The sequence below is a fragment of the Phalaenopsis equestris genome, unplaced genomic scaffold, assembly GCF_001263595.1.
Source record: "Phalaenopsis equestris unplaced genomic scaffold, ASM126359v1 Scaffold000036, whole genome shotgun sequence".
Taxonomy (NCBI): Eukaryota; Viridiplantae; Streptophyta; class Magnoliopsida; order Asparagales; family Orchidaceae; genus Phalaenopsis; species Phalaenopsis equestris.
Genome location: NW_018164478.1, coordinates 1,161,071 through 1,187,036, shown reverse-complemented (window position 1 = coordinate 1,187,036; position 25,966 = coordinate 1,161,071). Strand labels below are relative to the sequence as shown.

Sequence of the window (25,966 nt, the reverse complement as noted above, 5' to 3'; positions counted from 1 at the left end):
TTTTAAATTCGACTTGTGTTAAGAAAGGTAGAGGTAGACCTAGGAAGACTTGGGCTTATTGTATTAAAAATGATCTTAATTTACTAGAACTAAATGAAAATATGACACTAAATAGGACGCAATGGAGAAAAAGGATTCATGTAGCCGACCCCACGTAGTGGGATTAAGGCTTTGTTGTTGTTGTTGTTGTTTGTGTGAGTTATAACAACTTAATTAGCTTTTCAGTAATAATATTTGAATTTTCTATTATGATTTTGGTTAGATATCAATATGACTTAAATATTTAATAGCTTGGTGGTTAAAATGGAGAATTGTCCCTTGACAATATTGTTTGAGAAGACAATATCATGTAGACTTAAAATGATACATTTATAAAATTATAATTAGGCGGGTTATTTGGTATGGATTTGAGCATTGGATGGTAAAAAAAAAAAAAAACAGAGGTTATAAGATGCAGCATAAAATAAACAGATAAAATTACTATCAATGGGCTAGAAAAGAAAATGGATAAAAGTTGTGCAATAAAATGTGCTTTATCCCAGATTGCATTTAACATGAACAAACAATGGATGAGAACTTAGTTATCCTTGAAGAGATGGGACAATTTTATTTTTGATGTTGATGCATGGCACTTGGAAATGCTTAGCTAAGATATATATTTACAGCCAAGCTCTTTGTGGTTCCATTGTTGAGCAAAAATTCATGTACATTATCATGTTAATGGTTCATAGTTCAACTGTATCGTAAGGATGACCAATGCTCTGTTTTTTCTTGGAAAAAGCAGGTTTATATTATTCAACTGAAACTGAAGAAACTTGGAGAACTTAGTTTACCCCTTTAATTGTGTGCATTATATTGCAACATCAAAAGGAGAAAAAATAAGAAAGCAGAGATTTGGTGTGCATTAGCTACGCATGAAAAAACATTGATGCCCTACGATTTAGAAATTAGAAATATCAAGCAGTTAGGCTAGAAATCAACTTAAAAAGGTTTAGCCATATCCTAGTTTCATATGTCACAACTTATAAGGTACCATCATTACTTGATTTAAATCGAAATATTGAACTGAACATACTTGGTTGACTTGATTTGGTTTATGAAATCAAGATTTGATTTTTTATTCCAAATTAGAGTTATTTTGATTTTGGTGATTGATTTGTTTCTAAAAAAATTCGGTTAAACCAAAAAATCAAATTATTTTGCGGTTACACCAATTCCGTCAACAAATTCACTTAACAAATCTGTCAACCAATCAATCCAAACTTGCAGAATGTACATATTTTCGTTAGAAATTTAATTCTTTTTAAACCAAAACCGTACCAAATATACCAATTTATATTTTGGTTCAGCTTGGTTCAATTCAAAATATTATTTGGTTGGTTCGGATTTATCTGATATTCGGTTTGGTTTTGTTGATTTAACAAATTTATTAACCGAACCAACTGATTGCACACCAAGCATGATGAGTGCATAGGGATTTGATGCAATACTCTGTGGACATGGCATATATGTATATATATGTAGAGAGAGAGAGAGAGAGAGAGAGATACACATACACATATTGTATTCATGTCTAATCCACACCTAAGGGAATCAAGGAGAACAATGGTTCACTTACAGCATGTCTCAATCAGAGAATATAAAGGGGGATTGCACACCCTGATGGAATCATCTTCCGTTAAAAGAGAGAGAAATTAGATTTTAAGAACTAAAATTCAAACTAAAGCGTCGATGGTCTTAAATTTTAACAACATGGCATATGCTTTTAATTAACAACTGTAAATTGTTCAGGAGGCTATGTATTTTGAGAGTTAGCGTACTTTGGACAACATAACATACACTACTCTTGGAGGGTTTTGGATCCGGTCCTATTTTTGTATTGAAGTTGTGGCCAACTCTTATAATTATATATATGTTTGTCGGAACAATTGGGTTGATATCCTCTCTTCTTCAGCAAGGGAACCATTCACAGTAAGTCACTCTTATGCAAGTTTATATGTTGTGAAGTTTAAAAACATGCATTTAGCGTATTTATTTGCTTGACCACACAGTGTCAATGAGCATAGTAACTTGAATGTATATGCACTCCTATGGGCTTGGGTTTTGAAAATAATACAAATATAGCATGGTTTCTTGTCTCTTCGTTATGCTTAATGGACTTCAAATCACTTAAATACATTTGGTTGGGAGATTCCCAATTCATTCACTTATGCTGTCTTTTTTTTTGTCAATGTAGATAATATGAAAACCCATATCACAGGTTTCTAATCATTCCTGCATAGCAAGTGAAATTCTAGAGCATCTTGCAGAAGAAATACCACTAATATCTTCCATGAGAAGGGCATCAAAACATTATTACGATGTTCTTTTCTTGAAGTGGCAGTTTTTGTTGAATGCTGCGTGGTATCTTGATTATTATCTATAGTTTATATCTGTATGTTTTACGTTCTAGACACTGAAACTGCCAGTGAGGATCAGGGGTGCATTTGCTATTAAGATTTTACTCTTGCATGTTAGAGTGGGAGCTCAATTTTTGTAGCGAATCTCACTTGGATTTTTTCTTTTTTGTTTCAGGTATTGTACAAGCATAAAATAATCATTTTTGGTGGCTTTTATGACACACTAAGAGAAGTAAGGTTGTCTGGTTTACCAACCATCTTGCTTCTTACTATATTCTATTTTTTAAGTTTATTGTGCGGGTGGCATTCTTTGTTCGGTTAACTGAGTAACTCACTTCTAATGCAATGCCTTTTTCTGTCGCTTGATACGTTTTTGTCTCCACGATTTCAACAAAGTACACAACCAGCATGCACGGTTAGACTTGGGCATATTGTATTAAAAATGATATTAATTTATTAGAATTAAATGAAAATATGACTCTCAAGAGGACACAATGGAGAAAAAAGATTCATGTTGTCTATCACATTTAGTACAATAAAGGCACGCTGTTTTATTTATGTTGATAACTTTAATTTAGTTGGAAAAAATGTAGTTTCCCCATGAAAATTTGTAATTATTTGTCCCAGGCAATTAAGCACTAAAAATGATTGCAAATAAGTGTCTGTCTTGTTTATAGTTGCTGTTTATAAAAGACTTTGCCTTTCCTTCTACCCTTTTTTTATTTTTAGTTTTGCCTTTTAAATTGTTGGGGCAGTAGTTGCCGATGCAGTAAATCTTTCTTTCCACTTCTGCCACATCGTGTGTCATTGCTTTAGGCATTATCTTAACCCCCGAAACATGATGATAAACTTTGGAATGTAGACGGAAGCTTCAAGAAACACATCCATCATGAATCTGTCGGAAAAAAATTGCATGCTTCAGAAATCAGAGTATCAAACAATTTCTGTCAAGGCCTAGTTATAGGTTTCTAATTTAAAATCTTGAACAAGGACCTGGATTTCAATTCTAAATTAAACAATGACTTTCATACTGTCTTTGAAGCATCTCCTGGGATTTTAACCTGCATTTGGAGAAGCTTCTTGTGATAATGAGGTCACGGCTGATGTTCCACCACCATGCCAACTTAGTAGTTTCAACAACATTATCATAGGGGCCGCTAGGTACCATGCAAATGACTTTACCTTTATTCAATGGAAGCCTGCGCATGGATAATATCCTTTACTGGATTTATAAATTTGAGAGATTTCGCTCCAGTGAATAAAAGTTTTGGAAGAGTGGCAAGTTTAACCAGATGACATTGACTAGGTATTGTGAAACCAATTCAAACTTTATTGGCATAGATTTTAATTTGACTTTTAAGTTGAGGAGTCAATCAGGATATCACCTGCATGTCAACTTTGATTCTTGCTTTGAATCAAATACGGCTAAATATAGAATTGATGCCGGATAACAGATGCAATGCTGTAAAAATGGACTCCACAGATCTTCATTGCGATCAAAACTTTTTAATCATCACCAATTTGCTTTGTTGATGCATTTGAAGCTTTGAATTACAAAAAATGGTCCCCCGCCATGGATTCAATCATTCATGACTGAAACAATGGCCAACTGACATGATGTTGCATAACTCCAACTCAAAATGCATAGCATAAAACATAAGTATGTAATCATTTGCTAATTTACGGAAGAAATTGTATCAATGTGTTCAGACCATCTAAATTACCTAAAGGTACATTCGTATTGCTCGGGTCACTGCACAAAAAGCTTCAAAAATTTACTTGCAGGAAGATGAAGAAATATTGATGTGCACATGCAATATAAAACTTTGGTAGGAAAGTTGACACATATTTAAACTACTACTACTACTACTAATAAAAATAATAATAATTGGAGCATTTACATACACACCGCCCAATTCATGTGTATTTATATATCACACACCTAAATTTTAATTTTCACATTTATACCACCCAAATCTTTTATATCACATACAAAATACTACTATTTTAACGTTTAAAAATTGAAATACAACTTTTCATGCATAACGTGTCATATATGTAAAAATTAAAGTTTAGGTGTTATATTTGTAAATGCATAGGAATCGAGTGGTATGTAAGTAAATCTTCTAAATAATAATGATAATAATATTAATAATAATGATGACTACGATAATGATGATGATATCAAAAGTATTATCTAATTTATTTAAAAAAATTAGCCAAAAATAATTTAATTAAAATTAAATCAGTGTAAAAAAGAAAAAAAAAGAAAAGAGAATAATTAAAATTTTTTTTTTGTTAAATGTTATAAATCTTTCTTGATGCAACGGGGGATTTTGTGTGAAAAATTTTCATGTATATATGAAGAGTCACATATGCCTTTTTTGGCATGATTTAGTAGAAGCAATGTTTAGAATTGCACAATTGGGTATTAAGGTATTTTCATTTTGTGAGGTGAGGCATAAGCCTCGAGACGGATTGAGGCTTAAGCTTCACAATTTGAAAATTACGTATGTTAAAATAAAGGGATAAAAAATAATACATTAGTATCATAACAGAGGACCTCCTTCATTGCACACTTTGAATCTTATGAAACTTTATAAACTTAGACTCATATGATAAAAGATAGATTCCACCGGAACATCATTAAGACGAAATTGTCACCTCTCAAATCACAAAAAAATGATTTTAACTTATATAACTTTCATGATTGGATTTGCAACACATGCCTGAAACTAGAGAGAATATTGTGTTTAAGAAATTCAAGATGAAATATTGCACACATCCTAATGTTAAAAACATTCATGGAAACAATACAAATTATTACTATAAATTTCAAATAGCTTTAAGTTATGCAAATACCTAGTTAGATAACTCTTAGACACAACATAATGCTAAAAACATGAAAATATAGTATTCAAATGAACTAAAAAGATGCAAGTGCATCATTTAATTGCACTGAAATACATGCAATATATATCATGTAAGCACATAAAAAATTATGCAATTGTGCCACTTGAATGCATTGAAAAAATTGTAAATATGTCAAGAAGCATAGTTTTTTAAAATACACGGCTTGTTGCTATGAAAAAAAATATTCTTACATGAGCTTTTACAAACAAGTTAGATGTTGAACATAAACATGCTAAATTTTTGAAGATAAAGTCAAAGATGAGGTACTTACTAGAGATGAGATAAACTCAAATTTGTTCTACCTTGAGAGGTATGCAATGCTTTAATAGAAGTGCAATCGTTTGAAAATGTTAAATATCTTTTTCATGCCCAATTTCAAACTTTACACATGCATATTTCTCATGCAGGCTACAAGTTCGATCTTGTATTAAAAATGATTTAAACTTATATTCTTGATCTAATATAAAAAACTCATCATTACAGTCTTGGAATCAAAAACTTTTATATGAATCTTACAAAAGCTATTTTGTCTTTCAGTTACACGCAACCTTCATGATTGTTTATGAGTTAAACTCATTTTTAAATAAAAGAAGCTCTCAATATTATTAAACTTGTAAAATGCAACAATAAGTTTTACTTAAAGCCTAATCCTCTATAATTGGCAGTAGATTGATGATGCTAACAAAATAAAGAATTTTTAATTGAATTTAAATCATATGTTCATCACAGACCTGATCCTCTACAAGTAATTGGAAAGAGTCAATGTAGTCCAAAATAATTACAAGTCCATCATTGCAGCCTGGGAATCAAACATGTTTATGTGAATCCTACAAAAGATAATGTCTTTCAATTACATGCAGTCTTCATGGTTGTTTATGAGGTAAACTCGTTTTTAAATAAAAAAGCTCCCAACATTATTAAACTTGTAAAATACAACAACAAGTTTTACTTAAAGCCCAATCCTTTATAACTGGCAATAGAGTTGACGATGCTAATAAAAATAAAGAATTTTTAAATGATTTTAAACCATATGTTCATCACAGAGCTGATCCCCTACAAGTAAGTGGAAAGAGTGCAGTCCAAAATAATTAAATGAAATTATTCAAATACCTCAATGATGTTCATGTTTATAGAAAATTTCAATTATAGTGGATATCATCATCAAAATGCTCAAAATTCTAATGCAAATTATTTTTGGCTTAAACCACGATAATAATTGATATTTTTGACAATTATTCAAGTAAAATCTAGTGCTTAAAGCCTAAAGCTTAAACCAACAATCCGTTCACTCTCAATAATATCTTATCAGGAGTGATAAATTTAAGATTAATTTTAACTCACAAAAATTAATGTCATATTAGAAGTATTTTTTCTTTTAATGGTCTCACATCAATAAGGACATTATATGTGTTTTATGACATTATGATTTTGCCTCCAAATCACATTATGAAGCAAAAAATCTATGTTGGGGCTCCTTAATAAACTTGTTTGTCTCAGAATGACATTATTAAATTATAATCATGGTCAGAGCCCTTAAATTTTCTAATGACCTAAATTTTTTGAGCTGTGAATGATGAAGTGTACTTGATAGGGAACAAAGCTCTTTATTAGTTATGATTTACTTAAAATTGCACCTTTAATAAAACTTTCATCTTATGTGTATGAGATCTTTTAGACGATTCATCTCATAACTGCTTAGAAGGATCTTTTGATCAGATTTGGTTGATAATCTCATTTAAGTAAACTATGGTCCACAACAATCTAGGATGGCATAATCATTTCATTTTAACTCACAAAAATTAATGTCATATTAGAAGTATTTTTTCTTTTAATGGTCTCACATCAATAAGGACATTATTTGTGTTTTATGACATTATGATTTTGCCTCCAAATCACATTATGAAGCAAAAAGTCTATGTTGGGGCTCCTTAATAAACTTGTTTGTCTCAGAATGACATTATTAAATTATAATCATGGTCAGAGCCCTTAAATTTTCTAATGACCTAAATTTTTTGAGCTGTGAATGATGAAGTGTACTTGATAGGGAACAAAGCTCTTTATTAGTTATGATTTACTTAAAATTGCACCTTTAATAAAACTTTCATCTTATGTGTATGAGATCTTTTAGATGATTCATCTCATAACCGCTTAAATGGATTTTTTGAGGAGATTTGGCCGATAATCTCATTTAAGTAAACTATGGTCCACAACAATCTAGGATGGCATAATCATTTCATTTTGATCTAGTTCGTCACTATTTTCCCAATCATCCATTCTAACCTAAATATCATATTATTATTTAAATCTAAAAGTCTAAATCCAAATTTCTTGCTACTTTACATAAAGTATTTAACATCTTTTGACTATCCATGATCCGAAGTTCTCTTTCATTGTCAGGAGGGATAATTAACCATTTAAGCTTGAGCTTATGTTAATTTTGGTGCTAGATAATAATGTTCTTGTAGAATGAGGGTGAAATTTTTGTTAATGCTTTGTTATTTTACATACTAAAGAAGGATGAAAAAAATTGCTGAACAGCATATAACCATATGACCATGGGATACAACCTTACATGCCAACTTGTCCAGTCTTAGCAATAGTGTATTGTAAGGTTTTTGAAAATTAAAGGAGAGAAAAATCATTTGCAAATGATGTCTAGCATTTAATGCTAATTGGTGGCTTGGGTGCTACACTGACATAATAGAGGGCTTCTTGGGCATTGGTGTTGAATAATATTGCAGGTTTTCACTATTGGGGATTTCTGGATGCAATTAAGGTAGTTCTTGTCTATAAAATGCGTGCGCTAATAGTTTACTCCCACCTTTGATTGGTAGGAATATTAGTTGCTGATACGTAATTACTTTTGCAACATTCGAGCTAGATAATTGTTTGAACCCATTGTGAAGGACCCAACTGGACTATTATGTTTGGCTCAAATTTTCATAGTTTTCTTTTCTTATTTTATTTTGGATAAATTAACTAAGAGAATATTTGTTAACATGATCTTGTCATATTACAAAATAAGAGGAAAGGTTAACTCCTGTTCAACGAATTTTTATTTCTTATGTTCTTTAATCTTTGAAAAAGCTTGTTGATGTGCGGCTTGCTGTTCATACCGAAAAACCAATCCTTTTGTTAAATTACTGAATTTATTCATTTTAAAGTTATTTTTGGTATTATAATCTCACTTTTCTTGTAGAACTGCTCATATTTCCGATGAAAACTACCACAAACAGTGCCACAAAATATCATCCCATATTGTTTGGGGGATGTTTTTGGTGTTGGGTGTTAGGGAATATAGTTGGTTAGGGGATTATGAGGAGGATAGTGGTTGGGAGCTAGGGAATATAAGGTTTTTTGCATATAATGCGACTTACCATAAATTTGATCCAAAAAGTGAGGTGGAGTTAGATAAATAAATATGAAGGCTTAGGTCTAAATAACATAACTAGTGGGTTTTAAAGGTTTATAAATGACAATGAACTAATTTGGTTGACAAATTTTTTTAATAAAATATTGAGAACGATTATGACTCCAAATCCATAGAAGATAAAAGTTGATACTTTTTCCCAAAGGGACGGAGATGCTCTCAATTTGATATTTATAGAGGAATTAAACTTATGAAGTTGTAAATGAGTTAAATAATTGTGTAAATATTGAAGGATTAATTTGTTTTTATTATAATAAAGTTTTCTATGGATGTGAATATTTGCACATGACATCATGAAAAATATTGGGAATTAAAAAGGATTTTCATATGATTTTTAGTGATATGGAGAAGAATAGCATGCATTAAGGAAAAAATGTGTGTTTAAGTGGAGATTTTGAAAGATCTATATCACAGAGCATTGACATTAGTTGTTATGGAGTACCCAAGGAGTTACCAACCATGGTGAGCCTACATTAAGGATCAATCTTAAGTCGTATTATCATCATCATCATCTTGAGGAACAATGGAATATATTTAGAGGATAGAGGGATACTTGGGTGTGATAATTTAAGTATTTTGGATATATTTTATAAAAGAGTAAGGATATAACTTCTAGAGGCATGGTTTGGTGGTTAAAGTGAAGGAATGTTTAGGAATATTGTTCGATATGAGAATATTAGGGAGACTTGTGGGAAGGTTTATATATTACAATCAAGTTGATTATATTGTATGAATTTGAGTGTTGGATTATAATAAAGTAATTGATAAACAACTTGAGTACGGTAAAAATTACACTTTTAAATTGATGTGTGGTAACATTAGAAAAAAAAAAAGGTTGAGAAATGATTATATTAGAGAAATGGTATAAATAAAAATCCATTTCATATAATTTAGCAAAAATATAATCAATTTGTTTGAGTACAATGAACTTATGAAGATGCAAGTAAAAGGCTCACATATAATATTATGGTAAAAAGGATTATATATAAAATGGGCCAAAGATAACTTGGATTAAATTTATGTAAAAATTTTGCACAAGTACTTTTAATATCCGTTGCAACACTTTTTATTGAGGAATGAATAATGCTGACTCATAAAGCTATTCCAAAATACTTGGGATTAGGAGAATGATAATGATGGGAGAAATTTATTTCATGCTCTTTCATTCATCATTTTTCATGGAGGGAAGAACTAATAAGTACTCCTAGAGAGAGATTTTGAAATTTATTCACTCCTTTACATTTGGCCATAGAGGGATGAAAAGAAAATGTGGCTTTTTCCTTGTACTCACTCTGTGAATTTGTTTCAGTCCTTTTTAAACATTTTTCCACGGCATAAAATTTTAGTGTTAGTATGTTTTCATGCTGAGTTAAGTTGAAAACATGTAAAACATAGCTGTGATTGGCAGTTATTATAAGGTGTGATATCTTGGAGATATGTGATATTTATTCAATAGTATTGAACATTATTTTCATATTAGATTTTACTTGTATTTGAAGGTTGTATTGGTTCTTGCAGGTATTATAATGACTTGCACATGTTTGATCTTGATCAATTCAAGGTGAGCCTTATTTTCTATCTCTAAACCCTCCTCCCCGCTTGTCCCTTCATTGCAATAATTAATATTGTTCTCATTGATATCACAAATAATTACTTAATATTAACCGATTTTGTCAGTTTCCTGGGTAACCAAGTTTTGAATATCCATGATATTATGCTCCTATATTTTTTGGCATATCAATCAATCATCAAATTTAGTCTACATATTCTATGAAGCTTGTGATTTTTTCCACAAACATCTTGTTACTTGGATATCTACTAATGCAAGTTTCTAAAGGGCCTCTTCCCGTAAGCAGCCTTGGCCACTAGGCTTACCATGTAATCTTAAGGGAAATTTACTTGCATACCACACAATTTTTATGTATTTACATATATAACACCCAGAGTTTGATATTACACTTATAGCACATTGGCATCATAAACTTTTGCATGAAAAAGTGTATTTTATTTTTAAAAAGATAACGATTGTGGTATTTTTGATGTGATGTTAAAAATTTGAAGGACATGCATGCAAATATTGAGTTTTATATGTTAGATATGTAATTACATAAGATGTGTGTGGCAGATATGTCAATGCCCCTAATCTTAAATAAATGAAATTAGCTCATGTGTATTGAGTTTTTGACACATGTTACGGAACTGTTGGGTATGTCATTAATCCTGATATAAGATTGCTATCCTACTGAACTTTCAATGAAACTATCATCCTGGTTTCATTGGCTAGGAACTATAGTAACGTTTGCAGTCTCTAATGGTATGGATTATTGATTATCTTACATTAATCTGATCTTTACTTCAGCCTTTTTTTGCAAATTTAAATTTGTAACCTCATCTAGGCTTAATCTAATAGATGATATTCAGGTGGAATACTCTCAACATGAATACCATGTTCTGTGGGCCTTTTACAAATAAGAATTATTAGTAGGGTATCCGCCTTATTCCAATAGATGCCATTTTAGGTTGATTTTTCTCAACATGAACACATGTAACTGTGAGCTTAACTTAATCGTGGGATTAAATAATGCTATGTGGAATAGAATTAAATGGACCCAAATTTATTTGCACGTGCCTCGATCAATATGCTAAATGTTCAAACATATTGTCAGAGAATGTTGTGTAAAAATCAATTCAATTTAACCTACTTTAAAAAATTTGCACATCAACAAATTTATAAAAGTTTATTTGTTCATTTATGTAAGACCTACGAGGCTTTTAATAAAGAGAATATATTTTATAATGAAAATCATTTATACCCTTGTATTCATGAAGTGTCATAATGACTCTAGCATCTTTTATCTGGACCGGTTCTATTCGGGATTATTGAGGGCTGATCAACCCTCTAGTCTTGGGAGTGTCGGCTCTTTTTGTGAGGGAGCACACTTCCTAGTTATCTAGAAATATATATTTGCTTTTATTGATATTTCGGGTCTAGCTTTTCTGTGATTTGCTTTCGGATAGCAGTCAACGTTTTCTTTTCCCTTTATGGGCTGTATCCTGTGGTTTCAAGTGGTGCTCTAGTTTTATCTTGGTTTCCAGGAGGTGTTTATCCTTACTATACTTTTCCCCCATTCTTTTTCACATCGCTCCCGCATTTTGTTCATTTTCTTACTTGCAGCCGCCACTTAAAACAAACCTTCTACAGCTGTGGCTACTTGCCCCTTACTGCCGCCACCCTGAACTGTCAACTCTTTGCTGCTGCTGCTCCAAACAACCCTCTCGCATCTGTTTTTGCTGCTTACTTGTTGTCCGGACTCCTGGAAACAACTTTCTTGTTGTTTCCAACTTGCTAACCGCCTCATTGCTATTACCCCGAAGGTCCAAACCATAACTGATACAACCTACACCTTATTCCCTTGTATTTAATGTTGTTAATTGCTTTCAGTTTGTTGTATTTTAAATTTCTGACTTATATAAAATTACCAATGGTTGTGTTGTGTTTCTTCTCATCTTATTTTCATATCGATTTCGATATCATTTGGTATCAGAGCTAGCCTAACCCTAGCTTCATCCTAGTGTTACCAAAATCCATGAATATCTAACCCAAACTACACCCAAAACTCTTCATCCTTGCTGATTTTTCAAATCAACCACCCTAATTTTTTCCTCCACCCTAAACCACCCGCATACACTTTTTTTTTCACCCCTTGAACTCTGACCTTGCCACCGAGGAGGTAGGTATTGGTTACCAATAGGGACCTTATCGTGTAAAAGATATAGCGGGAAATCCACCGACTTCAACAAAGGCTTGTTGAATTTGAGGATGAGACCAACGATAATATCACCATTGATCGTGATAGTGATGCTCACAGAGGAGAGGGTGTGGATAATTTGAATCCCTTCCATATGGATGATTTTAGTGGAAAGGAGGACATGCCACGATGCTTTGGGCTTCTATATCAGAAGAGGCCGAGGAATGAAGCTTCTTTTTGAAGGCATGGAGATATGAGAGTAAAGGTAGATTTGCTGGATTTCGAGGGGAGAATAAATTCAGATGACTTCATTGAGTAATTGTAGAATATGGAGAGGATTTTTTAGTAAAAGGTGCCAGCTAATAGTAGTGAATCTTACTGCCATAAAACTGAAGAAGAGTGTCACTCTGTGTTGGGAGAATTTGAAGAGGGTGAGGTAGAGAGAATGTAGGTGCAAGATCACCGCATTGGAGAAGATGAAGAAAAAGATGCAAAGAATGTACTTACCCCCACACTGCAACCAAGACATGCTCTTGAAGCTTCACCACCTACAACAACGTGAGTTGTCAGTGGAGGAGTTCACAGTAGAGTTTGAGCAATTCATGCTGAAATGTGAGCTTGCAGATTCAGAGGATCACACTATAGCCAAATATTTGAGAATACTGAAGCCAACCATCATCGATGTTGTCCAATTATAGTCTTATTGGTTGTTGGGCTATATTCAGATCTTGCCACTAAAGTTGGAGAGACAACCGAAGTAGAGCAGGCACCCACAGCTGGAGGTATCAACAAAATCACACCTAAGGGAAGGTGTGAAGGTTGGTCAGAGGGAATACAGGGTTGATCAGAGCGGGAAGAAGCCTAGGAAGAGTTGCACACCCAACATAGTTCCAACCAGGCAGTGCTTCAGGTGTTTTGGATATGGACACATAACTAGTAGAGTTGTTTCCTTCACCGAGTAAGGTGCATTGGAGGAAGTGAGCGAGGATGTAGTAGAAGACCAGGGTGAGGAGTAACAATTTCACAGAGATGAGGGTGAGATGCTAGTTGTGAGAAGGGTTCTGCAGACTAAACCAAAGACGCATCACTCTTGGTTGAGACAAAATTTTTTTCACATATGGCTGTGAGAGGGATGATATGCAACTTTATTATTGGAGAGAGTTGCTAAAATGTGTTCTCTACTCATGGTGAAGAAGTTGGTCTTGGATACTCATAAGCATCTCAACCATATTTTTTGACCTGGTTGAAGAAGAGGAATGACATACGCGTGGATCAACGATGTTTGGTAGAGTTCTCTATTGGGGATCAGTTGCAGGACTATGTATGGTGTGATGTTGTGCCTATGACTGCCTGTCACATTTTATTGGGGAAACCATGACAGTTTGATTGCGGACTTAGTATGATTGGTTCAAGAATGCCTATTCATTCACGAAGGAAGATATGCACATTGTTATTCTGCCCATCAGAAAGTCTGGAGGAGCTTACACTCACTTTGAAGATGAGATTGTGGTCGCATGTGCCACTTTTCTACAATTAGTGCGAATGACCTCGGTGATGATGGCCTTTGTCACCCAAGAGGGGATTGAAGAGGAGACTGAGTTACCAGAGAAGATAAAACCACTTAGAGTTGACATTATAGGATGTGATGAGTTACAGCTTACCTAAGGAACTACCACCACTTAGAGACATTCAATATGTTATGGACCTTATCTCTGAAATGATGTTACTTAACATGCGTACTTACAGACTGAGACCAACTGATATGAGGAGTTGCAATGACAATTACATGACCTTATTGCTAGATGATTAGTGAGGAAGAACACCAGTCAATGTGTTGTTTCTGTTTTGACGGTGCCTAAAAAGGATGATTTGTGGAGGATTTGTATTGATAACCGAGCTATCAGTAAGATCACCATCAAGTGCATATTCCATATAACTTGACTGGATGATTTATTGGATGTATTGTATGGAGCTATCATCTTTTCCAAGCTTGACTTGTGCAGTGTATATCATCAGATCAGAATGAAGCCAGTGAATGAATGGAAGATTGCCTTCAAGACTAGCGATGGATTGTATAGTGAACAATCATTCCCTTTGGACAATCCAATGCACCTATTTTTTGAGGTTGATGAATCTGGTGTTTACGGCTTTTGCTGGAAAGTTTGTAATTGAGTACTTTGATGTTATTCTAGACCACAAAAAATTTGAGGTGGAGCACTTGCAACATCTGAGGATGATCTTTGAGGTTTTTGGTTGGAGAAGGTATATGCATAGACAAAGAAGTGTCACTTCATGACGACATATGCATGTATTCTGAGTTATATTGTATCGATGAAGGCATTTAGATGGACCTTATGAAGATAGAGGCTATTGTGAGTTGGACACTCCCACAGTCCTATATAAAGCTGAGGTAGAGACACGGGGCTGATGGGCTGGACCGACCAGCCTTCTAATGGTGCGGGAATTATCGCCCCTTCACTCTCTTATTTCCTATTTTACTTCTTAGACTATAACAGATTTGAGGTGGAGCACTTGCTACATCTGAGGATGATCTTTGAGGTTTTTGGTTGGAGAAGGTATATGCACAGACAAAGAAGAGTCACTTCATGACGACATATGCATGTATTCTGAGTTATATTGTATCGATGAAGGCATTTAGATGGACCATATAAAGATAGAGAATATTGCGAGTTGGACACTCCCACAATCCTATATAGAGCTGAGGTAGAGACACAGGGCTGATGGGCTGGACCGACCAACCTTTTAATGGGGCGGGAATTATCGCCCCTTCGCTCTCTTATTTCCTATTTTATTTCCTAGACTACAACAGATTTGAGGTGGAGCATTTGCAACATCTGAGGATGATCTTTGAGGTTTTTGGTTGGAGAAGGTATATGCACAGACAAAGAAGTGTCATTTCATGAAAACATATTCATGTATTCTAAGTTATATTGTATCGATGAAGGCATTTAGATGGACCTTATGAAGATAGAGGCTATTGCGAGTTGGGCAATCCCACAGTCCTATATAGAGCTAAGGTAGAGACACGGGGCTGATGGGTTGGACCGACCAGCCTTCTAATGGGGCGGGAATTATTGCCCCTTCGCTCTCTTATTTCCTATTTTATTCCTTTCAATAGATGGAATTCCCTTCCTGTTCTATTCCTTGCCTTTGCTATCCCCTTTTTATTCTATTTCCTACATATTTTAATTTTTTCATATTCTAAATGCTAGCATCTATTATATATAAGTTGTTTGCTTATTTAGGGTTTACTACTAGATTATTTTCGGATTTCAGATTGCTTCCTCCAGGTGTTTCTCCCTTTCATTGGTTGTATTCGACGACGAGAATGTGCTCTAGTTGTAGCTCGTCCGAGGTGGTGAATCATCTCTTCTTGTTCCTTCCCTTTTCTGTTGTCGCCTGCCATCCAACATCTGTCCAACTATTGTCGACCACTCAAGCACCTCCCAGATTGTTGCAACAACCTTGTGTTCACTCCAACATTGCCGCTTTCTGCCTCCAGCACCTCCCATGCTGTCGCATCAGCCTCTTGTTCAGTCCAACATTGCCACTCCTTGCCTCCAACGCCTCCCAGGCTACCGCAACAACCTCCTTCTTCCTCAAACATTGTCGCTTCCTACCTCCACCTTTCCGGCTATCACAACAGCCTCCCGCTCATTCCATTCTTATCGCTCCCTGCCACAACTCCATCTGGTTCATTCCAGCACTGTCGGTTCTTGCTTCCAACCCCTTCTAGCAAGTCGCAGTTACTACCGACTCCCTCCAACACTGTCGCACCCACTTTCAGTCCCTTCCAGACATGGCGTCTTCATTTCTAGAGGATCGTTTATGTGTTTTGTTTTGTTTTACTCTTGTTTTGAATAATTTTCGTTGTAACCTTTGAATTTCAACAATAAATATTTTAGTTCCATCGCTGTGTGGTTAACTCTGGTATCAGGTATTTATTAGGACTGTCATCTTTTTATTGGAGATTAATCAAGAGCTTTAACACTATTATAGATCCCCTGACAAAGCTCTTAATAGGAGAGAAGTTTTTGTAGACAAAAGGCCGCTCAGTCCAACTTTGACATCCTGAAGAATAATGCGACTCAGGTCCCAATGTCAATACTATCGGATTTCAGTAAGTTGTTCGAGGGGGAATGTGATGCTTCTAATGTATTGACCCAGGGAGGGCATCCCGTAGCCTTCTTCAGTGATAAGTTGAATCACTCATGGAGAAAGTATTAGATGTATGATAAGGAGTTCTATGCTATTATGAGAGCTTTCAGTGATAGGAGTCACTACCTATTGACCAGTGAGATTTCCTTATTCACAGATCATGAGGCTCTGAGGTTTTTGAACAGTCAGAGGAAAGCTAAAGTAGAGATGCTCCTAGGTTGATTTCTTGGCTTCGTTCAATTTGTGCTCAAACACAAGGTAGGGAGTCATAATCGAGTAGCAAATTTCTTGAGCCATCACCACTTATTGATCACCTCCATGCATGCCAGAATGTGGGATTCCAGGTGGCGAAGGAGCTATACGAGGCGGATGAAAACTGCAGGGAGATTTCAGATCAGTGTCAGGGAAGGCATACAAGACAATGCCACAAATATGATGACTATCTTTTCCATCAGAACATGTGTGCTCTTAAATGTTCATTGAGAGAGTCTATCATACAGGAGAGTGACAGTGGGGGATTAACAAATCATTTTGGTAGAGACTACACCTTGGCACTCGTGAGGGAACATTTTTTATGGCCTAGACCGACGAGGAATGTAAAGAGATATGTTAAGCAGTGCAGAATTTCACCTGAAAAAAATTAAGGGGCATAATACAGGGCTATACACTCCATTACAGATACCAAAGGCTCCATGGTTGGATGTTAGTATGGATTTTGTTGTGGGTCTTGCTAGGACATAAAGGAATAAAGATTTAGTGATGGTAGTGGTTGACATGTTTTTGAAGATTGCTCATTTTGTACCTTATCAAAGGACATTGGATGCATCCCATGTAGCTGACTTATAATTCAAGAGGATAGGCATCGGATACAAAGGATCATTACTTCTGATAGGGATATAGAGTTTCTGAGTCATTTTTGGAGGACTTTATGGGGGATGCTTGATACTAAACTTTAATTTAGCTTAGCAATTCACCCATAGACAGGTGGTGAAACAATGGTGGTGAATAGGAGTTTGGGGAATCTTTTGAGGTGCTTTATAGGGAAGAATATCAAGTAGTTGAATCCGATTCTAACTCAAGCTGAATTTGCTTACAATAGGTCTTTGAATCGGACTATAAGACATACTCTCTTTGAGATTGTGTATGGATGCAATCCATTCAAGCACTTAAGTTGGTACCACTTTTTCTTGCTACAGAGGTTAGTGTGGATGCTGAGGCTAGAGTGCACAAGATTCAGAGGCTATGAGGAGCTAGAGAGAGATGACCAAGCAGAAGTACAAGTACCAGGAGCAAGATAATAAAATCAGGAAGAATGTGATTGTTCAAGAGAGAGATTTAATGTGGATCAAATTGAAGAAAGAGATTTTCCATGGTATTTTTTGGGAAAATCAAACTCAGAGCAGATGGACCTTTCAGGATCATCAAGAAGCTGAATGACAATGCCTACAAGATTAACTTAATAAGAGATTACAATGTTTCTACTACCTTCAACTTCGCCGACCTGACTTTATACCATGATGAGTCAGAAGCTTCGACATATTAGGTCGAAACTCCCCCAACCATAGGAGACTGACACAGGTTTCTTTTACCTGCGCCACTTCGGTCCAGTATTATTGAGGGTCAATCGACCATCTATTCTTAATAGTGTCGCCTCTTTTTATAAGGGGACCCACTCCAAATTATTTAGGAATATATATTTTCTTTTATTTGTGCTTTGGATTTAGTTTTTCTGTGATATGCTCTGGGACAACCACCGACGTCTCCTTTTCTCTCTACGAGTTGTATCATTCAGTTGCAAGTGGTGCTCCAGCTGTAACTTGGTTTCCAGGTGATTTTTATCCTTCATATACCTTTCCCTCATCCTTTCTGGCATCACTCTCATATATTCTTTGTTGTTTTCCTTGCTACCGCCACCCAAAACAAACTTCCTACAACTATACCTACTTGCCCTCTTACTATCGCTAACTCTTTATTGTTGTTGTCCTAGATAGCTCTTACACAACTGTCATGCTTGCTTGTTATCTGGAGTCATGAAAACAACCGTTTCAATGTTTTCAACTTGCTAGCCGGCTCCTTGCCCCCACTCCGAAGGTCCAAATCCTAACTGGCACCATTTACATCCTATGCTTTAGTATTTCCCATTGTTATTTACTTTCAATTTGTTGTATTTTCAATTTATGACTTTTATAAAATTACCAGTGGCTGTATTGTGTTTCACTTCACCTTAGTTTCATACTGATTCTGGTTTCTCATATTGTGTTAAACCCAAAGTACCAATCATGTTTACACGCGATTGAGTTGATGAGGTTTATGACATGATGAATTTTCAAAATGAATTGAAATTATATACAATTATGGACCCCTTGCTTTGTAGAAGGCAAGCGAAGTTGATAATGTCTGAAATGATAAAAAGAAGTAATTCGAATACTTGAATGATGATTGTGTTGACCAAAATCTCAATTAAAGGGGCTCATTATGAAAGAAAATCTCTCAAATTATAAATGCCAATACTTCAATCACATTGCCTTGATGTTTGCCATGTTGATAGAAAATTTCAACTGGAGATCCTATTTTGAAAAAGCCTCCTAATCCCAATGTAGGTTAATTTTGGTTTAAATCAATATTAAATTTGTTAAAATCTCAAGAATGTTGTGAAATTCAAAATATTCAAATAAAATCATATAGTCGTGCTTCTATAAGATACCTCAAATCATTTTATGATTCCTCGCAAAATGAGGGTGAAATCAGTGGGTATTGTGTTATCTAAAATTTAACATGCTAATTATGCTAATTTTTTCAATTTAAATGTCACTCCATCCAAAGAAAGGGCGTGCTTGGTGCATGGAGCTCCTAATGATACTATTCTAATAAGCACGACTCATCTTTTCTCTAGAGAAGTCTCATCTGTCAGAACTAACTGATCACTTCACATGCTCCTGTAAAATATAGCTTTAATCTTGCTCTTGAATTTAATGGGCAAGTTTTAGTTTGTTTGTCAGTGAAGCTAATGCTTTAGAAGCCTTCCATAAATCAGGTTAAGATGAGAAGTCGAATCATTTTTGTCTTAGGATTTTATATGCTTTAAATAAGTTGAATCTTCCATATTTATCCTAGTTTGTACCGTCTCCTATGTATTTGTCCTGTGGCATCTTGATGTCATTCCCTAAAGATTGTAATATTTAAGGTACTCTCCTGGAATTACTTGACAAACATTCTGTAGAGGGAAATGCTGCTGGCCAATGGAGATTGTACGGATAAAATTGTAATTTGTCTCATAATTTAACTTTTCAAAATTTTTCCTGCAAGTTTGTGGTTTTACTGCTATGGATTGAGTTGAACTGTTGTAGGGAGTGATGCGATATCCAATAAAAGGAAAAGCCTTGTTTTTGTTCATTGTGATGCACTGCAGAGGTACATGTGGCTGTAGCATTCATATATCTGTATTTGAGCACTATCCTATTCTGCCTTAGTTTTATTTTTACACTCATAAATCCACTCTAATTTTCTGAGTTAAAATTGAGGTGCACTCAATAACATAGGTACTCAGTATTTTACCTGCTAGTCATTCCTATTTTTTCTAATAATAGCCTAAGCCCCTTGTTCAAGTGTATTTTTTTTATTGTGCTTTTAACAGTGTAAAATCTTCCTGAATTTGTTGGCAAGCATAGTTGTGTTCACTCTTTAGGTATTGCTTGAATCCAATGTCTTAGTGTTAGTGAACTTTAGGAATGAGTTTCATGCAATTGGTGTAATTGCTTGTTATAGTGCCATTTCTGCCATTATTAAAATATGATGTCATACCAATAAAAAACTTTTTAAGCCAACAGAGGGTTATTATGTGAAGATAGGCCAGTGATACTTTCATAGTATTTGGAGGGAACCATTTGATTGGTGAATTAGTAATTGTGTAGCTTCATTATGTAGATTATTTTCCTGCACCTATCATCTTTTATATTGTAGTCCATAATAGCTGTTGTGAGAGGCAATTTTTGGCTTGTTTATGCATACCTGATTTAGTCATTACGTTTTGCAGTGGCAAGAAATAAAACCGAGACCTGGATGTTTGTGGCCCAGCCCCAGGAGTGGTTTCCAGCTTTTTGTTTACCAAGACGAGGCAAGTTGATGTGGAGCAATTTTTTTTTCTTCTGTTTTTCTATTACTTGTTAGTTGTTTAGCCCTATTTGATAATCCATTTATGTTATTACTTGAAATAGGTATTTCTTTGCCAGATATTGTAACTGTTTACTTCTAACTCGTATAGCAATGCATTATCTTTTTGCTCTGTCTTGCTGATTGCTTCTCTGTGATAGTAAATTCTATTTTTTTTCCTTTCGGAAGCATTTACCTCTTAGTGTTTTGTACATATTTTATTTATTTTTCTTTCACAAACTGGTTAAAGTTGCTTTTTTTCCTTAGTTGTGAAAATTGGTTAAGGTGGCTTTTAGGACATTAGATTCGGGTCAAAGAAGGGAACCTGGAACTTTAGTTATAGAATCATTTAACAGTTCCTCCTGTGGATTGTTGCTTATTTATCTGATACCTCGTTTGAATCAATACTAGTTCTTTCCATGTTCACAGAATTTGTTAAATCATATTCCCTCCGTATTAGAACTGATACAAGCAGGACCTTCTTTCGCAGTTAACATATTACAGCAGCTTCTAATTTTTATTTCTAGCTTACTCTTCCCCCGAGCACCCTAATGGCCTAAATGCTCTCCAAATTTTGGCCCCTTTAGTTTTTTAGGTCAATCTGAACATGATGTGAAAAAAACTCTTTGGCTTAGTGATAAACTAAGCTATGCTACAAATGTTAAGTCGAATAGAAACCTAAACTTTCATGCCTGACTGGTTGCATATTAAGGTTTGGCCAAAACTTAACATTTACCGGTGGTGCTTCTTTGCACTCTCTTTATTCATTTGGTCACTGTCTTCTCAAATAGCTTTAATTATAAAGCTATTATAAAATAAGTCGTTAGTTATATATTATTGGGGAAAGAACTCAGAGAACTACGATAAAATCATAATATAAATATTAACTTGATAAAATGATTTTGGACCCCCTAGTCATTTTTATCAAATTTCATGAATGACCGCTTCTTTGCTTTCATTCTTTGTCAAGTGCATCTAATATTAACAACTTTTGCAAATATAAGAGTTCAAATATGCAATAATGATAGTCATGAAGGCAATGAAGTGGTCGGTTGTGCTTGAAATTGCAGTTTATTTTTTTACTTGTGTCAGCAGCGATCATTAGGTTCTGTGTTTTTTTCCAAATTATCTAACCCTGGAACAGCTGCAAAGTGATACCTAAATTTTTCCTTGGTGAGGCTGCCATTGTTTTATGCTTTCTCCATATTTGTTTCTTCCCTGCTCGATGAATATTCGGAGTAAAAGTAATTGCTCAACATTCTTCCAAAACAATTAAGTCTGTAGTTTCATGAGAAAAAAATCCATATTAGTTGCTTTTCACTTGCTTCATCTTTTACAGAACCAAATGGGCAAATTTTCTGAAAGCAGTCATAGTGATCGTGCACTATAAAAATGGACTGTATGGTTCTTCTATGCTGAATGTTTTTTGGATGAGAGATGAATGAGGAAGAGAAATAGATTTACAAGAGGTTAAAGAGAATCATTTCTCTGACCTTTCTTTTTTAATATGATATGGCATTATTTAGATGCTTTTGAACATGAAACTTCATTCAAAAAGTCAATGTAGTGGGAATTTGCTGTCTGGTTCTTGTTAAATTTTTTTTTTTCGAGGAGGTTGGTAAGCCATTATAGGACCGCTAACTTACATGTTGGTTTGTGTGTGCTAATGTATGCAGATATTTATCTACAAATAGATTTCTAGATGAAGTGCTTTTTGATAATATTTTATCAACTCGTAACTTACCACATGTATTCTTTTCATGAAGCATTCCATTCCATGGGCTAGATCTTTCAGGTGAGATTGACTTCTGTTTGATTATTCCTTTTTTTTTTAAGCCCAAGGGCTGATATATTAAAGAGAAAGATACAGATAGGTTTGTATGGGTGGGCCTAAATACCCAACCCACATGGTACAACACACCAAAAAAAAAATGTAAAGGATGGGTACATATAGAAATAAAAAAAACCCAAAAACCACTCGGGCACTAAGAAAGTGTGAATCATCCCAATCTAGTCTTACCTCTGGCTCTAGTTCTCGATAGGGATCCAGCTAGCAGATTGGTAACGTGCTGACCATTACCCGTAGTAACCAAAGTATCATCCATAAGACTTCTGAGCTCTTAGTACTCTAGTAGATCTCTATTCTTCTACTTCCTTTTGAAAGTGTAAACCTGTCATTCCTTCTCCGAAGAATCAGCCTGATAGGGTAGATCTGAAGCAGAAGGAATACCAACAGTAGTACCCACAATAGGTTCTAGAATAGGTGAAACAGAAGTGGAGCTGCGATGCTCTCCTGATTATCAGTCTAAACACTATCATTTATAGGTAATAGTTCATCAGTATTGTTTTTTATGGAGTTTGTAGGTGTCGGCTTCACATCACTCGCAGTAACAGTAACAACAGTGTCATGAGGGGGTCCTCAGGGCCAACAGACACCTCCTGTATGGTAGTATCATCCTCAGGTAGAACTAAAATATCCACAGCAGTGAGGTTAGACCTATCCTTATTCACTTGAACCTTAGATTTCAAAATAGGATGAACCTTAGATTTCAAAATAGGATGAAGCTTGTGGCATTTAGCAAGGATATGACCAAACATCTTACAGTGGGTACAATATGGGGGTTTGCATTCCATGACGATTTGTTGCTAATAACCATTATGGGTTGTGCCCGATCAAACTTCAGTAATATCAGGTAAAGTAATATCCCTTTCTATAAGTATTCTGGCCACCGAGGGTCTGTTTAGGTTGAAAGTAGACAGATCTAGTTTCAAAGGATCCTCAAGGATGACCCCAATAGACTAGATAACTTGATGGTGAAAAAAATACAGCTTGCGACCAGTTAAATTAAACCATACCGGTATAGTGGGAGTTCTATGCTTTGTGTCAAAATTAGGAGACCACTTGAGTAACTTCATTGATTTGCCTTCAATATTAATATATTTCTTGGAGAAAATTCTGGTGTAGTCTTCAGCTACCATTAGTTGGGTCAATACATCTCCTATCCATGAGTCTCACTTTCCACTTGCCTACTAGCTTCAGATCATCAACACTATTTCTGATAACATCTATAGGAGGGTGTCCCCACTGAAATTTGCCAACTTGTCAATAAGAGCAAACTTGAATTTTTCTGTCAGAGTAGAAATTTCTGATTCATAGAAAAAGATTATTTATTTTCCTCATTTCCTACTTCCCTTCTTAATAAAAGGACACTCATCTGTATCCTTACGACATTTCTTATAACTTGAGGGGAATACCACGGCGGACTCCTTCTGAGGGTTACCCACCACGCGGGTAATGGAGATTTTGTCCGGCTCAACCAAAGAAGAAGGAAACGCCATCAGAGGCTGTCGGCGTTAAACTGCCTGCTGAAAGGTTGCTGAAAGGCAAAGGAGCTTTCGGGCGCAGAAGCAGGAGCAATGCCGAAACAGAAGAATCGGGCGCAGACGAAAGCTGCGAGCAACAGAGGCGTGGAAGACGGCGACGTCGAGCAGAGCAGTGTAGCGATAGGGAGTGCGAACATCGACGTCGAGCAGAGGAACGATGGTGACCGAGGAAGAAGACGACGCGAGCAGTGGAGATATCGCGACACGAGCCGCGACAAGGAGTGCGAATGTCGACGTCGACGTAGATGCAGACGCCAGACGATGGAGCGATGGGATCCTCTCCTTCCAGCGAATCAATTGCGACCGAAATTGTCATTGGAAGCCCTAGTGGAGCTCTCGATTATTTGATTATTCCTTTGTGCGCTAGATCTTTTCAAAAAAAAAAAAAAAAAAAGCTGAAGCTTTTAGTTGGTTATAGCAAACCTTTTTAAGGTATGTCTGTAGTTTATTGATAGATATCTAAAATCTTCTTTTCTTGAATTATTACATTTTGCATTAGTATATCAAAAAGGTTACAAAAAGCCCATGCATATATATGCATCTATCCTATACAAAAGTGTGATCTATCTTGAGTATGAAAGAGAGCTCACTATTTTCATCTACATGCAACAAAAAAAAAAGAGCCATTAAGGGAAGCTTGGCACAAAAAATGGGCCGCCCTATTACATTTATGTGGTGTATGAACAAAAAGCGCTTGCTTGAAAGAATAAGGAAAGCAAAATACGGAGCTAAAAGTGGTAGTTGTTCCCAATTCTTCTTCATCATGTCTTGCAAAAACCGGATTATGTTGATGTTGTTGGCTTCGACAATGATTCCTTTGCACTCGTAAATCCACAATTCACATATATGTTGAAACGAAGTAGATACACAGAGTTCCACGTATCCAATATCCCAATGCTCCAAAAATTGCCCTCTAGCTGCAATTCCATGTCTTTGCTCATTGCTGGTGTGAATGGATAAAATTCATTGAGTGCAAACGAAATCTAATAATGATGGAATGCAATGTATTATTTTTAATGTTGCTGGTGCATTTAGTGTTCTGCAGGTCATATTTTATATTGGTATTCCAAGTTTACATTTCTGAAATTTTTTTATTTGGAATTATGACTTGCTGGTGCAAAGATTTTTGCTTTTCTTATATATATAATGAAACTTCTAATTGAAATTGTACTGATAGATATTTCTTTATGGAGGTTATTCCAAGGAAGTTTCTCCTGATAAAAATGGCTCAGAGAAAGGGATTGTTCATTCAGATTTGTGGTCTCTTGATCCACGAACTTGGGAATGGTGCAAGGTTCTTTGCCGTTTTAATATTTTACCTTTTACTAACTCTTTCAATGGTTGAACTGTTTTTATTTAGAAGTACATGGAGCTTTACATTGTTGTTGAGGTTTTCATTTTTCTCGGGTAATAACCGCGCTTGTTGTAACTGTTGTCCATTCCTAAGAGAAATATACCATTATTCTTATGAGAATGTTTGAGTGCTTATGTTAAAACAATGCAACTTTTTTGTAATTTCTTGACTTACATATATGTGCTGCAAGGCAATATAAATATGATTACTATCATATAATATATATACATACAACATACTATATATATATGGACACACATCAACAACAACAACAACAACAAGCCTTTATCCCACTAAGTGGGGTCGGCTCCATGAATCCTTTTTCGCCATATATTAAGATTCTTATATATATATATATATATGTATATATATATATTCTGGTGTATACCTTCATATAGCTGTGTCTAGT

At 35.1% G+C, this 25,966-nt stretch overlaps 1 protein-coding gene across 3 annotated transcripts in view; it reads left to right on the top strand.

The window, feature by feature from the left end:
• The window catches only part of LOC110018756 (kelch domain-containing protein 4), a 91,326-nt gene that overhangs the window by 27,453 nt on the left and 37,907 nt on the right, over positions 1-25,966 (top strand). For all 3 annotated transcript variants that reach the window (XM_020716178.1, XM_020716177.1, XM_020716176.1), the window contains exons 7-10: positions 2,575-2,636; positions 10,261-10,303; positions 20,704-20,784; positions 25,381-25,497. In XM_020716178.1, coding sequence (XP_020571837.1) covers positions 2,575-2,636; positions 10,261-10,303; positions 20,704-20,784; positions 25,381-25,497 — 303 coding nt within the window. The remainder of the gene's footprint in view (positions 1-2,574; positions 2,637-10,260; positions 10,304-20,703; positions 20,785-25,380; positions 25,498-25,966) is intronic.